At 35.0% G+C, this 19,466-nt stretch overlaps 1 protein-coding gene and 1 long non-coding RNA gene across 3 annotated transcripts; one reads left to right on the forward strand and one right to left on the reverse strand.

Annotated features, from left to right (window-relative positions):
- Positions 1-4,884: 4,884 nt before the first annotated feature.
- On the reverse strand, positions 4,885-6,873 carry LOC147507785 (protein PLANT CADMIUM RESISTANCE 8-like). Of its 2 annotated transcripts, XM_086600464.1 has the most exons (5): positions 6,449-6,873; positions 6,366-6,412; positions 6,031-6,102; positions 5,220-5,432; positions 4,885-5,079 (listed from the first exon to the last, which is right to left on the reverse strand). In XM_086600464.1, the coding sequence occupies exons 1-5, from the start codon at positions 6,799-6,801 to the stop codon at positions 4,988-4,990; spliced, it is 777 nt and encodes a 258-aa protein (XP_086456590.1). In that variant the 5' UTR covers positions 6,802-6,873; the 3' UTR covers positions 4,885-4,987. The 2 variants fall into 2 exon arrangements, with proteins under 2 accessions (XP_086456590.1, XP_086456589.1); XM_086600463.1 differs by having other exon boundaries at positions 6,366-6,865.
- A 3,762-nt stretch (positions 6,874-10,635) lies between these two features.
- LOC147507786 (uncharacterized) lies at positions 10,636-12,799 on the forward strand. The gene is made up of 3 exons (XR_015217802.1): positions 10,636-10,799; positions 12,098-12,184; positions 12,725-12,799. It is a non-coding gene; the product is annotated as an uncharacterized LOC147507786 (long non-coding RNA).
- The last annotated feature ends 6,667 nt before the right edge of the window (positions 12,800-19,466 follow it).

Here is a 19,466-nt window from a genome sequence, read left to right on the forward strand (position 1 = left end):
CCTTTTGCGTCTTGACAACGTTCTGTTTGTTCCCACCTTTCATTTTAATTTGCTTTCCATTAGTGAACTAGTCAAGTCTCACCCTATCTCTGTCACGTTCACTTATGATTCTTGCCTTTTTCAGGACTAGTTAACGAAGAAGAAGATTGGATTGGGACGGCTTAATGGGGGACTCTACCATCTCCAACTAGCTTCTGTTTGCTCATCCCACAACTCCACCACAAATAATTTATGGCATTATCGCCTAGGACATCTATCTTCCACGCCTTTGTAGATTTTAGCTAAGCAGTTTCCTTTCATTTCTAGTTCAAATAATGCTACTTGCACTGTATGTCCACAAGCTAAGCAAACTCGTTTATCTTTTTCTCATAGTTCAATAAAAACTATTAGACCTTTTCAAATGATTCATTGTGATATTTGGGGTCCTTTTCATTTATTATCATATTCCAATGCTCGTTTTTTCTTAACTATTGTCGATGATTGTAGTCGTGCTATATGGATTTATCTTATGACTGTCAAATTTGAAACTGCCATGCATTTACAATCTTTTTTTACCATGGTTCATACTCAATTTCATTCTACAATACATTCACTCATATCTGGCCATAACAACATTGATGACCATTTTCATGAAAACCAAGTCCTTCGTTTCGACAATGGCTCTGAATTTATATCCCATAACATGCAATAATTCTTTTCAAAACATGGGGTAATCCACCAACATAGTTGTGTTGTCACTCCCCAACAAAACGCTGTTGTTGAAAGAAAACATCGTCACTTACTCAACGTTGCACGAGCATTACGTTTTCAAGCTCACCTCCTATTATCCTTCTAGGGTGAATGCATTCTCACCGCAAGCTATCTCATTAACGAAATTCCTAGCACCTTGTTAAATGACAAATCACCTCATGAGCTTCTATTTACAATACCTCCCACTCTTGCCTATCTTCATATTTTTGGTTGTTTATGTTTTGCTCACAACACTTCCATTAAAAATAAGTTTGATCATCACGGGAAAACTGGCATCTTCATTGGTTATCCTTATGCTCAAAAAGGCTATCGCATTTATGATTTATCTTCCAAGAAAATTTATACTTCCCGTGACGTGGTTTTCCATGAGACTGTATTTCCATATCAACATTTATCTTCCCCCCCCCATCACATATGCATGTTTCTCCCTTACCCATCCCATACAATGAAACATTCGACATTCAATCATCTCATGTAATTCCATTAGATGGAGCGCGACCCACGCTCTCTTCTTCCTGACAATATTCCCACTCCTCCAACTCCTCAACCCCGCCCCCCCTCCCCCCCCCCCCCTTTTGGAAGATCCTCAGCCATCCCACCTCAATCCTCCTGCCTCAACTCGATCTACTAGAATGCGGCAACCCCCACCAATCCTCATCCAAGATTATCACTGTCCTACTCTCACCAAGGCACCTACAGTCCCTCGTTCGGCCAACCTCCTCCAATCGGACTCTAAGGTAACACGGTCTTCCACTCCATACCCTATGACTTTTTATGTTTCTGATACTAACTTTTCTCCTTGTCATAAAGCTTTTTTGTCTAAAGTGTCTTATTTAGTTGTTCTTACATCCTTTTCTCAAGCTGTCAAAATTCCAGAATGGAGAGCTGCTATGGTTGCTGAAATTGCAGCTTTGGAACAAAATAACACATGGACTCTTGTTCCATCATCCTCTCATCATAAGCCTATCGGTTGTAAATGAGTTTCCAAGATTAAATATCATTCTGATGGTTCTATTGAACGTTACAAAGCTCATCTTGTTGCCAAAGGTTACAATCAGATTAAAGGCCAAGACTATCATAACACTTTTGCACCCGTTGCAAAATTAGTCACTGTTCAATTACCTCTCTCCATTGCTGCTATCAAACATTGGACTCTTCATCAGCTGGACGTCCACAATGCCTTTCTTCAAGGCGATTTGGATGAAACTGTTTATATGACATTACCTCCTAGATTCGCCAAACAAGGGGAGAACAGGATATGTCGCCTCAATAAGTCCTTATATGGACTCAAGCAGGCTTCTCGGCAATGGTTTGCCAAACTATCTACCACTCTTATCACTACCGGCTTCACTCAGTCTAAGTCCGACTATTCTCTATTCACTAATATTTGTGGTTCTGATTCTACATTTGTCCTTGTATATGTGGATGACATTCTGATCACAGGCAATAATCCATCTCTCATTCAGAACTTGAAGAAATTTTTAGAAGCAACGTTCTATATCAAGGACTTGGGATGTCTAAACTATTTCTTGGGTATTGAGGTTGCTCGTTCCAAAGAAGGATTATTTCTTACACAGCGGAAATGTCTTTTGGACATTTTGTCTGATTGTGGTATCACTGGTGGTCGTATTTCTGAGTTCCATATGGAACAAAACATCAACCTCCATATCGATGATGGCACATTACTTCAGGATCCTACTGTCTATCGTCACTTGATTGGGTGTCTCTTATATCTCACAGTTACACGTCCGGATATCACTTTTTCTGTTAATTATCTCAGTCGTTTCATGCAGTCCCCACGGACTCCACATCTAGATGCTGCTCATCGTATACTTCGCTATCTTAAAGGTTCGATCAACAAAGGGATTCTCTTATCCGCTAATAGTTCTTTACACATCTCTGGTTTCTATGACTCTGATTGGGCTGGCTGTCCTGTCACTTGTCGTTCTACTAGTGGTTATTGCACTTTTCCTGGAAAACAAAGAAACAAAGCACTGTATCCCGTTCTTCTGCTGAAGCCGAATATCGTTCCATAGCTACTCTGGCATGTGAACTTCAATGGTTGAAGTATCTTCTCTCTGACTTAGGTATCTCTCATCCTTCTCCGATAAACATCATCTGTGACAATCAAGCCACTCTTCATCTCTCTCAAAATCCAGTTTTTCATGAACGAACGAAGCACATCGCCAAGTTACTATCTCCTACATTCGTTCCATCCTCAGATCAGGTGGCTGACGCCTTCACTAAACCTCTCAGCAAGGACACCTTTATGAGATTAATTCGCAAGTTGGGAGTTCTAGATATTCACTCTCCAACTTGAGGGGGAGTATTAGAAGTTATTCTTCACTTCATAGTGGAGAGCGATCTCCGCCCTCTGCCAACGCATGAATATAGCCACCACCTCCCTCAGCGTTGTTTAGAAACCCACACCACCGACTGTTTTAGTTTAGTTCCTATTTTAGATTCTTGTAATCTCTATATAAACATCTTGTAATCTTCTTAGAAATCAATCAAGTAAATATTCTCTCCAATCAATCTCTCTCTCTAATTTATCAGTTCTCACCCGCGACTATGATTGCTTGACATCTATTAAGCAGTTCCAATTATGTCACTCATATGTTTGGGTTTTTGGTTGTTTTAGCTAAGTTAGTTTCTGCAAACAACGTTACTTAGAAGACATGGCTTCCTGTTGAGCAAGGATCCGATTCCATATTTTCATATCAAAATGCTGGACATGTATGTTCCGTTTGAGGATAAATGTTTTACAGGGAAATGATTGTGCATTTTTTTTTTTCTTGATAATGTGGAAATGATTATACAGATACATAGGTAATAAACCAACATATATTTACTTAGACATGGCTTGGTTCTGAGGAGGAAGCTGGACTTGATCTTGATAACTCTGTTGCATCGCCTGTTGCGCAAGGAGTCCATTCCATCCTATATTGTGGCACATGCATTGTTAGATTTCTATGTTCAACTTTATGTAGGTGTAGTGAAAATGATCAACAGATCGAGAGAGAAAATCATAAATGACATACCAAGATTAGGATCAAGTCCTTTCCTCTGGAGCTCTCTAAACTCTTGACAAAGGGAACAACATGGGAAAAATACATGAGAAAAAAAATCTTCATATGAAGCCTCCACCAAATTAAACCTCTTCCTCAGTTTTGCTGCACACGAAGTTCTTAAGAATTAATTTTCCACATAAGAAGCATAATTTCACCATTAAGTTTGAAACTTATTAGTTCTTGTTATAGGTTGGAGTTTTTAATTACTGCATTTTATCTTTGACAAAACAATGTTTAAAAAGCACTTGCTCATTTTTGACAGCATCTGGGGTCTGGGGATGCCACGGGACCTTATATGCGAAAATAAGCATTTGCTAGTTCTTAACTATTTTGTTAGGGTTCTGCCCTAAAAACCAAGCTTTGTGCGAGCAAAAGAAAATGAAAATGTCAGGACTGATCTTTAATGTGTTTTTTTTTTTCTAAGTACGCAAAATGCGTATTAATGAATATAAGAAGGGAGGGGGGGCTACTGTCACCAGCAGGACTGATCTTCACCAAGACAAATGCCACATGTTTCTTTCTATGATTTTTAAGAACCAACATTTATTTACTCAGATGCCTAAGAACCTCATATGCTCTTTTACCTCTTTATGCAAGGAGCGAGAATCGCAGAGACAGCGGAAATAATGGCAAATAATAGTGAAAATGTACGTGATTCTAAACTATCTCAGCACTCGGAGTATGTGAGCAATGTCTTCAATCTCATCACTTGGAGCCTACTGAGATGCAATGTGAAGCGAACTTTCACCACCACTTAGTGTCAACTTCAGCATTCTAGGCAAGCATATATGTTGCACATATTTTCTTGAAGATTGTTTTATTTTTACATTTGAAGATTGTGATGTTCGTTATTGACGTTGCTTGGGAAATGTTACAAGAAACAGACCAACAAAAACATTCCTGAGAAGTCTTGATCGCATCTTTGCATTTCTTTCTTGCATGTTGTATTGAAGATGTGCAACAATAAGAAAGATGTAATCATAGGCATTCATATGGCTGAACTCATTAACAAGTAGTAATGACGAAAAAAATCATATACTAACTAACTAACATACTAAAAATATTGAAGATCACAAGCCAGTATTGTTATATTTCTATTCAAAATATGTATGTATTACAACGAATGATTACAAAAAGAAAGATCATAGTAATAACAAAACCAAAATTTACTTGGACATGGTTTGATTGTGAGGAGGGTGCTGGACTTGATCTGGATACCCCTGTTGCATTGCCTGTTGCGCAAAGAGTTCATTCCATCCTAAATTATTACATACGCACCGTCAGTTTTTATGTCTGATTTATTTCTATAAGATCACACATCTAGTTTTAATGGTGATTTCAACATTTATGTGTTACTAGGTAACGACTACGAGACAGAATTAATAAAAAACAATATACCTAGATTTGGATCCAGTCCTCTGCTTTGGAGCTCTCTGAACTCTTGACAAAGGGAGCAACAAGAGCAAAATACATGAGAAAAACAATCTCCATATGGAGCCTCCACCAAGTTAAACTTCTTCCTTAGTTTTGCCCTATACTTTGAACCCATAACGACTTGAGAGCATAGTAGCGGCATCAGTAAAAGGTAGCTCAAACTTCCTGAACGACGGGCTGCACAAATCCATTTCTAAGGCATTACATACAAAAATAAGTATGTACTTACTATAATTATTTGTTCTACTCTAGTAACAGTACCTCACCAGTTACAGTTCATACATTTTGTTTTTATTTTTTATTTTTCTGAATGAGCTAACTTTTGTATGGGGTGCCATTTTGCAGGGGAGGGCTATTGTGTTAATGTCTAATCAAATCTTAAGGTAAACAAGGGTTGATTGCATCTTGATAAATAAATCACCCTTCATACACCATATTCATAAAAAACTATGGAGATCACCCTTCATACACCATAAGGTTCTAGCATCAAGACCATCTTCTCCTGTAGTCTCATGATACGTAGTTACTAAACCTGGTTAGGTTGTAACTTAGATATAGTATTTGGTAGACAAACATGAGTTCACTTCCACCAGTTACAGTTCATACGCCACAGTGATCATCATTTGTGCAGCCTCCACATTCATTGATTCCTAGGATAAGATTCGGTCACTATGCCTTATTTTAACTCTAATATTTTATATAGTCACTACAGGCTATGTGATAAGATCTTTTTTTCATCACAACAAGTGAAGGCAAAAAAGATTTTCTCTCTTACTCATTTTCCCACCATCTAAGACCACTGCAATTTTCCCAAACGTCGCACAAGGCAAAAATGCGGTCATAATAGCTGCATAAAAATGAGATAATAATAAAATGCATTAGTAAGTAACTGATCTTTCAATTCTGATATGATACGAAAATTGGTTTGGCTTATAAACATATTGCCTAACATGTTCACAATCACTCTGCTCATTTTTCGTACATATCTAGTAAGTATCAACTGATACTGTAATAGATAGTACCCCAGTTAAGCTTCAAATGTAGGATATATCTTTTAAGAATCATGCTGAAAATTTTGAAGGAAAAAATTATTCATGTATAAGTAGTTACCGTTTGCCGGGTTTAGCTGGCAATCAAATAATCCTGTTTTCCAGGGTTCTCCAATTTGATTCTGAACCATCAAAGCTCTCGGCTCTCCAATTTGATTCTGAACTGCCTCAGCGCTTGGAGAAGTAGGAGCTGTGTCATATATGTCATCATCACTCTCTGTGCTCCCATCACTTTGAACATATTCAGATGAATTATAGAGCGTATTCCCACCACCTCTTAGTCTCAACACCAAGAACACTACACTCCCATTTTGAATATTGTAATCGGACAAAGTTCGACCGTCTTGCAAATGTTTTCCGGAAAAGAACAACCTCTGTTGGTCTGGTGGGATCCCTTCCTTATCATGGACCTTGGTCTTCAAAATTTCAATCGTATTTGAACTTTGGACCTGAAATGTAATTTGTCTTCCAGTTTGAGTCCTGACAAGGATCTCCATGGTCTATTCCTCCTGAGTATTGTAATTGTCGGAAATTTTGAATGTCTTTGTTATTGTACTTTTGACTCATAAAGGATGCGTTGGAAGTCCCATTTGGTTTAGATGGAACAACAGTCCAAATTGTCAAATTTCCATTTTTAAACCCATTATGTGTAGGCCTGTTAATTTTCAGACTTTTAATTTTGGTTGATGTGTTTAAGCCTATTTGTATAATATATAGTTCCTAGCGTTAGCTTTTGCCGAAACAGTAACATTGTGAAGTTACAAATATAATTAACTGAAAATTATAAGTTCGATTTCTTTCAAATTAATCCCAAACTTGTTAACATAACAATAGAGAAAAATGAATGTTATTGAAAAACAATTTTAAGAGTAAGAAAGTTCTTACATGTTATTTAACAATGTTAGCAAGCCATTGTATTCAAAGTTCTCAGTAAACGAAAATTACACGAGTTATAACTTTTAAGACGTGGACATCACTAAGAACTTAATATGGTCTTATATCAATCAATGGTATTTTATTTTCCTATTATTTATTCATGGCTAGCCAAAGAACCTCACCTAATAATTGTGTGATGCAATCCCAGCTATGAAACAAAAGATAAGGTAAGGACTGTGTTGCTTGCAACTTGGTGAAAGAGGAGATATTTGCTGTTGAAGAGTAATTGCAAACTTTTAACTTTCCTTGAAAAGAACATATAGTTAAAAGAAGACTAAAAAGCTTGAAGAAATAAAGAGAAGATGATCATTGGAAACACAATAGACACAAAAATACGATAAAATTCCGCACGTTCAACTTTATATTTCTCTTTCACATTTCATATAGAGAGTAATACATTTACATAACTAAATGATCTCATTAGTAATCATAAACTCTCACATAGTCCAAAAACTCGTTCAAATGTACATTTTTTTTTTTTTTTGCTTTTTCATACAAAAAAACTATCTGCATAGTCTAATCACTCTCTATGGTATACCACATAATATAATTGTTTTCTACGGTGATCCTTCATTGTTTGGTACTTGTACGATCATAAATAGTTGCAATTCGTTGTGCACCATGAACATATCTATTGTGCACCTTGAAAGTGGCCATGTGATTAACCACTGATCTTTGCATCCCTAGAATTTGTTCTACCACTCGTCCTGCAATGCCAAAAAAAGGTTAATATACCATACCAATTCAAAAGTCTATACAAAAAATCTAAGCTATGTGCTTATATATATAACAAACATACATATTGTGTACATGTCGGTTTTGTATCTGTGCCAAATTATGTTGTTACCAATATGTCTAGCCTAAATCTTGAATGGAATATCTAATATATTGCCAAATGCAAATAAATATATTTAGTGGTAGTTCTAACTGTATATATCATATAGATTACAACCATAATATTTGTTAAGCAGGGTACGTTGGACTCACTTTGTTTGTCGTTGGCTCGTAATAGCTATTTTGTAATGAAAATAAATAAGACTAATATACTCATTTCTCAACAAACCTCAAGAAACTTCATGTGTACCCTAGAAATCTCTAGACGCTCCATTCATTATTATTATTGAATTCCCCTAGAGTACAAAAGCAGATTGAAGTAAAATAGGTGTACATTCAAGTACTTCTTACTGATAATAAAGCATAGTATGTACAACATATCGATGATTCATTGTACTCATATAAATGCGCCGACAACAAATTGATGATGGTATGCATCAATGAAGAAAGAATGAGCTATTTTGTAATGAAGATAAATAAGACTAATATACTCATCTCTCAACAAACCTCAAGAAGCTTCATGTGTACCCTAGAAATCTCTAAACGCTCCATTCATTATTATTATTGAATTCTCCTAGAATACAAAAGCAGATTGAAGTAAAACACGTGTACATTCAAGCACTTCTTACTGATAATGTGTACCCACATTACACATTTGTGAGGCCTCTATTAAGACTTTGTAGCCAAGGATTGGAGGAGCAGAAGTGTATCCCTTTGCCTCAGAGTCTCATACTACTAAGGACTTGATAATTAAAAATATAAAAAATTAAAAACCAACTAATAATCAAACATTGATGATTAAAAACCAAAATACAGTTAGATGTGCACATATTAAGTTAGATGTGCTCATGTGCAGATATAACACCAGTGAAGAAAATATGATCTGATAATGCGCATGTGCACATATCCATTTTGTAAGTAGACAACCTTATATAAGTCAGAACTCCCTAAGCACTGCCCGCAAAGACTCCTTTGGTTTCCTCGAGTTTCTATTTTTTTTCTTGCTGATTATCTAACTTCCAATCATACTCCAAAAGGAAAGGAAAGAGAAAATTACTAACTTCACAATCTTAAGCTTAAGTTTTTACAAATTGATAAAAATAATACGATGTTCACAAATCCAATAAAGTCTACATACATATCCATCAAAACACATAAATATTCAAAGACTAAAGACAAAAAAAAAAAAAAAAAAAATCGATGGGATGTGAAAGCAGCTCGCAAAGTTATACACGTTATCTCCCAAGAAAGCGAAAAGAGATAAATCAAATGCCAAGTCCTGAGATATGAAAATTAAACAAAATCAATAAAACTCAAGATATAAGTACCCAAGATCACTGCTTAAACAATGAAAGCATCAATGAGGTAATAAGGGCATTTATTTCAACTGTCGCTTTTCTCATTGTGCTAGACGACATCTTAGAAAAAAAAAAGTTCAAAGCTCGAATTGGAGGATGGATCTGTTTGTTTTTTAAGAGGAGGTGATGTTTATTAACTTAGTTTTGTGATTGTTTATTGGGTTTTGTATTTCTAACGACGAATAGGAAAATCATGCGTGTGTTTACTTTTTCATTTTAGACACAATTGAAAAGACCAAAAGGTTCTTTTATAAATTACTATATGCACCAATAGTAAGGTTAATTTGGTAATCAACCAACTAATTATTTGTTAAGTGAGGACTTTTTTTTTGAAAATTTTGCTGACGTGGCTCACTATGAGCATCTTGGGAGAATGAATATTAATGTAGGTAGGATGGTATGACTTGAATTGGTTGTGGTCACATAAAGAAAGGAAAAAGTCCATGGGGTAGTATTCAAATGGAAAGACACATGGGCCTAGTGCCGGCTCAATCCTTAGGCGAGTTTGGCGGCCGCCATTGTCACCAAGTACGGTACGACACTACTAAATGAAGAGCTTTTTGTGTCACTTTTTTTTAGGCCTCGTGTCACTTTCTACAAAAAAGTGACACACAGAAGTTTGATGTGTCACTTTTTTTATGGAATGAGAGTTAATGTGTTGCTTCTAGGAAAAGTGACACAACTAACTTAATTTTCTGTATCACAATATTTGAAAGTGACACTAGTGGTTTGGGTTGTTGTGTCACTTTTTACTAAAAGAAAACAAAACCAAAAGAAAACTACGATCAAATTTAAAAAAAACGACACAACTGGACCTACAAACACACAAGTACTACTCAAAACTACTTCTCAATGTCTAGCCCACGTCTCTCTCCCACACTCGCTTAAAAAATGTATATTTGCACTTACAAACACCCTAAAAAACAGAATATGAAGATGGGCACTAGGGTGAGGTGCGACTTAAATCAGAGTTTCTCGTGAAAGTGACACAAGAAAATTGTGTTTAAGTGTCACTTTGGTTAGAAGCGGTAGAAATAGAGAAATTTTATGTGTCACTTTGGGTTAAGAGGACACGTCAATTTTTATATGTATTTCGTATTTTCAAAAAAATGAAACAACCAGATATTTACAAATCCCTTCCGTAGCACGTGCTCTCAAAGGACTCCCTAAACAAAAAAGAAAAATTCGCAAGTTCCACTCAAATTAGGTCATGAATACAATCAGGTCATCTCTTTCTCAACAATTCCAATGTTTCATCTGTATTAAGCGAAATGAAGTTTTCCCAACTAGTTCGAAGCGACATTTTCTTCCTTTTTTTTCACACTATCACTCACTGTTGTTGTTCTTTGTGGTTTCTCAACATCAAGGTAACCCTATCCTCCTTTTTCTTCCTTATTGTTTTGAAAACAAAATGATGTTTTGGTGTTCAGTAGTCGTGACTTGCAAAAAAAAATGTTCTTCTTTATTGATTTCAATATTATTCACGTCAATTCTTTGAATAACTTACGGTTTCGATGTATTTCCCCTCATTCTCTGCTGCCTCTTAATTTCATGTTATTCAATTGAATATGGTTTAAGAGGGTTAGGATTTTTAAACAGATTAGTGATCCACAACAAAACAAATTTGGGTTTTTTATGGGAAGTTTTCTTCTTTATAATTCTCTTTGGGTTTCTATTATGGATTTGGATTGTGTGTCTATTAGCGGAACCCTTCAATGTTCGCTCTACCAACTGAGGTTCTTCTAAGCTCACATTAAGTGTATAGGGTAGGCTTCTCAATGTTAACTAAGTTATAACAAAATCTGTTGCTTGTAGAAGGCAAGCAAAGTGAAAATGGGGATATAATCCCAGTAGCCAGGCTAGCAACATCAAGTTGAGCTCAAACACACTTTGAGCTTAATATTGGTTAGCATATATATATGTGCACTTGTTAATCACGAGTGTTTTGTCCACCAGCCAATATAAAAACTATGGGCTGAAAAGGCAGGTAGCAATCATTTCTTCCTGTTACTTATATAATTGTATGATAGTATGATATAAACACATGCTACTACTATACCGTCAGAATTTAGGATTGAGACACTAATTTCCATATCTTACTACTTACTATTTTCATACATAGCATATAATCTTCTTAAAAGGAAACAACGGGAGGAGCACATTAATTGTTCTAGTTGTTCAACATGACCTTCAAGTATATGATTACTAGATAAATGTTCATTGTAAGTGAGACATGTCTAATTTTTTTTCTATTTGTTAGTTAGTTTTTTTTTTTTTTTTTTTTTTTTTTTTTTTTTTTTTTCCAGTTTCATATCCATACCACCGTAAGCCATTTTGACTCAATACTTGCAGAAATGATATGTTAGGGTTAGTGTTATCTTTTTTACTAGTAAAGCACATGACATTCAAATTTTGTGGATATTGCTAGCAGAGTCTTTTGTTTGTTTTTCTTAATTTGTTCCATTGTACGTCGAGATGGCTTACATATTGTGTTCTATGTGTGGTGTTACATTCACTTTTGGCTTCTAAGTAATTCTTATAAATAATCTGATATGGGAGAGCCATTTAAAGTTCAACTATGCTAGTAAGTTGATTAAGATTACACTATGATGAATGTTATACTAACTACTTGATACTTCTCTTTGTTCATTCTTTTTGTTAGTAGTTGACTTTGAACGAGAAGTTTTGGTGGATGGACTAACAATTGGCCAGATAACGATGTCTTTTGGGAAACGGAATTAGGTCTAATTAGGTACTGTTATTTCTATTCACGCTTGCATATGATTCATTGTAGTTGATTCTTAATTGTAATCCTCTTACTTTTTTATTTCTCCTTCTACTAGTTTGAATCAAAATTGCTGAAATTCATTTCACCTTTTGCAAGTCTAATTAGGAAGTTGATTTCTCTTTGTATGTCCCTATTTAATGTTGAATTCACTTAATTGGATGTGGTCCAGAAACATGTTCATGCAATAACGCAAGCTGGCAATGTGTATTCTGTGAGAATCTCGACCGAAATATAATTTGAGGTAAGGCACAGTTGAATGCTTCTCATTGGTTCTACTATGGCTGTGTTATTTGTCTGATAGCTAGTCTTTTGGTAGAATTAATAAAATAGATGCATAAAATAGCCCTATCTGTTACTTTGTAAGAACAAGGCATAAATTATTGGTTTGGGGTTGTGAAGGGTCATTCACTTCTTCTATTACTTTTGCTTACAACATATGGATTGTAGAGTTGAAGTGCAATTTCTTGCAAGTTTAGAATATAACTTTGTTTTCGTGCTGGATAGGGTCTGATTTTCTCATCAGATATAACCAAGAAGTGCAACATGAATTGAGGCTACTTAGGCCTTTTATACGAGGAGCTTTCAAACTATTTCATATCTCCTTAACTATGCACTTATGACCAACGTATGTACTTCATCCAATAATTATATAGTTTTATGATGTTTGTGTTGAAACCATCTGACTCTATCAGTTGCTATACATAAAAGGGATTTAATAGGAATGTATCAATGATAGTTGCTGTTGTTGTTATATTTGTTGTTCATTGTTTCCTTATTTTTCATTTGCCTTTGTTATTGTTTTTTGGGTGAACTAGTATTACCCCCCACTAGATGACACCCCCCACTAGATGGGCAATTAGGGGAACCCCCAATAAAAAAAAACACACACACGGTCAACTCAACTCATTTAGGGGAGACCTAATTTCTCATCTGGGGGTAATCCAGTAATCCTAATTGGCTCATCTAGGGGGGTGTTTAATATTAGTTAACCTTTTTTTTTCCTACTCAAGTGGTTCCATGTGTGTTAATATCTAGATGATGCTTCATATTATATATAAAATTAACTATAAGAAACAAGACGATGTACCCTACTGATAGAAAAAGTATGAATCTGAACTTTCCTTACCATCCTCACTGACCCTCTCACCTCTCTTCATATGCACTACTTATAAGTCCCAATGCAATATGTATAGCACTATTTGATAACATGATAAGATATGGTAGAACAAGAGTTACTTATTGCTAGACTCTCTTGCTAACGTATACTGTTCTTATCGATTTTTTTTTTCTTACTTGTGCAATATACCGTACCCTTCTTGATTCACTTGATTTTTAATTTTGTATAGTCATAGTGGAATGAGGACTTCGTGATGCAGATGCAGGGATCGATTAACAGATGAATAAATGACAGCTAGGTTCTTTGGTGTTGGAAGTGCGCATAACAAACTAAGATATAGCTAGAATAGCATTAGTGTCATATAATTTTATTTTGTTTGCTTTATTGTTATTCTTTTGGTATTGGAATGACTTATTTTTTTGGGAGTCAAACTAGATGATAGATACTTGGTTTGATCAATGAAATCAATATAAGTTAATTGTTTTGAATGTTGTCTTTTTTTTCTCGAGTGGATGTTTCCATCATAAAGCAGGTTAATGTGATTTTGGTTGTGATGTTTTGATAATGTGGATGTTCTTTATATCATAAAACATGTTAATGAGATTTTGGTTATGACATATAGGATGCAGGTTGAGAAATGAATGTATATGATCGAATACAAAAATGAGAAAAAATTAAAAAAATTATATATATGTACATTAATGTCGCTTTTGAAAAAAAAATGACATAATATCTATTAGAAGTGACACAACTGACCACTCTTATGTGTCGCTTTCTTTTTCATATGAGTTACATGGAGTTGATTCCCAAAAGTGACATAAGAAGTAAGGGGCTTTTGTGTCGCTTTTGACGTACTTGTGTCTCACTCTGGTCCAAATATGACACAACTAGTATATTTAATGTGTCACTTTTGACGTACTTATGTCTCACTCTGGTCTAAAAGTGACACAACTAGTATACTTAATGTGTCACTTTTGACGCATTTTATATGTCTCACTCTGGTCCAAAAGTGACATAACTAGTATACTTAATGTGTCACTTTTGACGTACTTGTGTCTCACTTTGGTCCAAAAGTGACACAACTAGTATACTTAATGTGTCACTTTTGACGAAATTATGTCCCACTCTGGTCCAAAACTGATACAACTAGTGTCACTTTTGACAAGCACTGTGACACTTTTTCTTAAAAGTGACACAAAAGGTTATTCTTAAGTGTCACTTTTATTAATAAAAAGTGACACATTTAGTAAGGCTTTTGTGTCACTTTTGATAGAACTTTATGTGTCGGGGGCTTATAGGTTACTTCAGAATTAGTTTCAAAAGTGACACAAGTGACTTCTTGTGTCACTTAAAAGTGACACAAAAAGCCCTTCTTTTTAGTAGTCTTGGGTTTAAAATGGTGTATTTGAAAAAACTTAGTTAGGTGTTTTAAAAACGGACGCCTCGGGAAAAAATGGAAAAAAAAACGTAAAAAAACGTGGGGCATAAAAAACGGGTTTAAAACGTATAATACGTCCAATACGTAAAAGAAACGGTAAAAACCGATGATAAAGAATATAATAAATAAAGAATTTGATTTTTTTATAAGTGGAAAAAAGAATTGACACATAAAATAAAAATAAAAATAATACAAATGAAAGAAAATTCAAATACATGAAAGTATCAAATTATCATTACTCATCCAAATACTAGAAGTTTTAGATTCAGTACCAAAACACGACTCTAAATAAGATACTACTAATTACCAACCATAATGGCATAATCAAGTTCTACAAATAAGTTTATAACTTTAAAATTTATAATTAATTATTAATAGTCCAAAACAAAATAAAACTATCTTAATAAGGCAATCTAACGCCCACTCTTCAAAAAGGTAAACTCCAAAACCCCTTTTTCTTCTTCGTGTTTTCTTTTAGATTAAAAAAAAAAAAAAGTTTTAAACAGGAGATTTTCAAAATCTCGGGTTTTAAACGTTTTTTAAGTTTAAAACGGGTTTTTTTAAAAAACTCGGGTTTTAAACGCGTTTTTTTCACAAAAACGCCAAACATGGTGACAATGGCGGCCTCCTAAGGCTTCAAATTTGGAAGGCCTCATATTTCCTAATTTATTATATTTGTTTATTATTACCTAATTTTATAAAGAAAAAAACACCAAACAAGATTATGATAGTCAATTTGTTTACAAATGGGTTTTCTATCCACGCACTAAAATTTGGAGTGAATTAATGTGGAGTGTATACAATCCAATAGTCCACTGCACAAATGACATCTCGTATTAATATGAATCCAATGGCTACAAGCGTGTAGTAATTTCAGTTTTTATAGGAGTGTGCTTATTTAATCAAATTGTTTAATTGGAAAGAATAAAAACAAATGGGAAATCCCACTTTTAGTGAAAGAATCTCCACATTAATTTTATGCATTTTCTTCTTCTCTTTCTTAATTAAACTGTCTTAATTAAAGAAATTGTCATTACACTTCTCTCATTAAATCTTTCTCTCTCACTTGTTCTATTTCACCAATTTCAAGTTTAACCATTTGTCAATTTCACTTTTGAGTTCTAAACTGTTAATCATCAATTCATCATCTAATACTCACAGTTTTTGTGAAATTTGATTTTTTTTTTATTTATTTATAGTTTTGATGTTTATTTGGTTATGTTCTTGTCGTTTTTTCGTTCGATTTGAGTCATGATACTAGATTTTCGCTCTTAATTTATAATAAAATGGTGAATATATAGTGAATTTTTTGGTGATTATAGATGGCCTAGGAAATAAAGGCCTCGCCTAAGGCCACATTTTGGTTTGAGCCGGCCCTGCATGGGCCAATTCAATGTACATACAAATGGTGTACTCATTGATTATTATGGACTTGTGGGACGTGTTATTGTTTACTAAGGTATGCCCGCCGCGTTTATTAATAATCGATATATAGAGTCGCTTGCACTAACTCTGTAGAAGCGACCTGAACTTGAATCCCCTTGATTGTATTATACGGGCTATTGTTCCATTCATGGTCAAGAATGATTATTAGGTTGAGAAACTCGACATGACACTAACTTGAACCACCTGAGGGGTAATTTGGACAGAACCTCTCCATTATTTGACGACTTTTCAATGTTTTCGATCCTGTTAAAAGGCTAACTATTATTCAATAAATCTGGTAGTGATTTGCACAGAACCTCTAGACTCATTCATCTAAATGGACTTAAACATAGAAGAAACCTGAGGGGTAATTTGGACATAACCTCTCCATTATTTGACGACTTTTCAATGTTTTGGATCCTGTTAAAAGGCTAACTGTCATTCAATAAATCCGGTAGTGAGTTGCACAGAACCTCTAGACTCATTCATCTAAATGGACTTAAACATAGAAGAACACCAATTAAAGCAAATGAAATAAGAACAATATGAGAAACAAATACATAATCAGACTTCCACCAATGGTTTGAATGAGGACATCAAAACAGTACCAAAAAGAGCACCCACAAAAGTACGCTAAGTACAAAAAAAAAAGTAGCGAAAGTACAAATAACATTGTTGACAATCATAACTCTTCCATAAACCCCATCCTCATTCGCCAATGTCAAGGTCATTATCGTGAATCCTGAGCCTTGAGGAAACTTCATCGAAGAAGTATGTAATTGTCTATTTCAAATTCATTAAATAGAGTGAGTAGGAAATACTATATACTGAAGAGAAAAAGAAATTGACAATTTAGAAGTGAAACAATGAACGATTGCATTCACCTCTAGACTCTCCTCATTGAAATCTTATTCTCGTGGGTCCAAATGTGCAACAATGTCTGCTGATAGAGATGAACGCAAGACATAGAAGATGTGAAGTAAAAAAGATTCATTGCACTCCTGCAAGATGTATCACAAAAGTTTTAACGAAGTGGCTACCAAATGTTTTGTGGACTGAGCGTCCAAGATGATTACTATGGTCATGTCTACAAATACTTAATTTTTCTCAACTAACTTAACCTTTATTAGCAAACTCATATCCTAACTTCCTTTGAGTGTAATGTTGGACAAATAACCATCAAACACAATACAAAATGAGGATAAAACTGATGATATACAATTGATATAGATGGTGAAAATACCTTACTGCCAAAATAGGCTATTGGGGTAGTTCCATAAACGCGAGAAGGGTACCTCTTGAACCTGCAATCATCAATGCTGATTGGACAAAGAATATAATGTACCCAGGATAGAGTCCCTGTTATTTGATGGAAAAGAGAATAAGAATCGAGTTCAATCTTATGAAATTAAAATTAAATAAAAAATAGAAATTTGGATCTCCATATAATGTACTTCTCGTACTAATATCACAATGAAATAGTTACTTATAAATGCATGAAAATAAATCAGAAACAGCAGAAGATGGCAGTTTTCTCCAATAAACTTCTTAATAAGGGATCCGGACTGATTGCAAAATGCAAAGCTAAAAAGCGAGGGTGCAAGAAGCATCGGTATCGGCCAGTCTCTCCGGATGGAACGAGAGAAAAGATTTACACATACTCACTCTCTTTGCGTGCGTGCATGAACACGCATTAATCGGTCTCATCACTGCAAATGCCTATGTTTGAAGCCCCATTACATTCAACTCTTAGCAGCCGAATATCGGCAACTCAAAGACGACTTATGCGAAATGACCGTAAATGAAGCACACCTAAACTATCTGCTTACCCTTAAAGCAACTTATACTTTTAGATTTGGGACTTCTGAATCTCTAAAAAACTTTAGATATCAAATAAGAAAGATGTTTTTTTTTTTTTGAGAAAGATATAAGCAGGATAAAAGTTTATAAAGTAACCGTTGGCCAAAGAATGACCTCATCTTCCCCATTCAGGGAAAACTGCTTAATATAATAATTATAAGCTTTTTTTGTACAACCTCGAAGACTTCATCAGGTGTCCATAGATTTAAAAAAAAAAACCCAAGGATAAAGGTCTCGAGAAACCTATGTAACATTTTCACACCATATTTTCAAAATATTCTGTGTCAGAGACTGATACATGTGTTCTAGTCCATGTCCCTTAGCAAGAAACTAATGCATCAGTCATGCTTCAAGTATCAAAGGCAAAAACATCTTCAGGTAAATAAACAAAAAAGATCATACTCACATGCCAAACAACACTAATAGTTTGAGTATCCAGCAGTTGAAAGAAACCAGGTCTTTTCCCCTTCTGAACAAGTATATTGTAAACATCGAAAACAACAGAATATGTTAGCTTGTATAGCAGAGGTTACCAATTTAATACAAGCACACAAATTTGTACATGACAATAGATTTTTTACGTAATCAAACATTATAATACCAAACAACCAGGGTGCATAAGATAATCGACAATCGATCTTCGACTACCCACATAATGAGTTCCCTTTTGAATGGATATCGGGCCAAATTGAACTCAACCGAAATGCCAATTCCCATTAACATAATGCAGCGATGCGTATCCAACAAAGGTTTCTAAAATGAATAACTTAACATCACCAAGTTTCTGCTAGGTCTTGTAGGCTTTTACACCATGAAGTACAAATGGGAGCTGATAAGAGCCCAAAACTGTAGTTTTAACCCCTTAATAATCATACTTTTAGACCAATTATGTGAGTAATAATTAAGAGTTAATACCGATTCACGTTTTTTATGTATTTCAGGGCTTCAAAGTCCATTATGTGCGATATGTACCACTTTAGCGAGATAATGGAGCAAGGGTTGGTTGCTAAGAAGTTCTATGATTAAAGGCCAAGATTCAAGAAGACAAAGCCTTTGTAAAGCCCGGTCAAAAGATGAAAAGTCAAAGTCCACGCGGGCGTAAACAAATAAAAAAAGTCAGCAGAACGTCCAAGACCATATCTTTGGACTCGGACCTCGAATTGGGTCTACCTTATGTCAAAACGACCGACTCGGAAAGAGCTTTCCAATGGTCCAAGCCTTGACCCAATCAGAGGAGAAAAAGTGGACGAAACATCTGTCGAAGCCAACTGCAGCTGAAGAGCCCTTTTTTGACTGAAAGAATTGGGTTTTGGGCCTGATTCTCTGGCCCAAAACATGGCTCCAAGCCCATGCACGATTTTTGGATCTGAAACATATAAAAACAAAGTAAAACTTAGTTCTTAAGG

Source organism: Coptis chinensis, chromosome 3 (genome assembly GCF_015680905.1).
Source record: "Coptis chinensis isolate HL-2020 chromosome 3, ASM1568090v1, whole genome shotgun sequence".
Lineage (NCBI taxonomy): Eukaryota > Viridiplantae > Streptophyta > Magnoliopsida > Ranunculales > Ranunculaceae > Coptis > Coptis chinensis.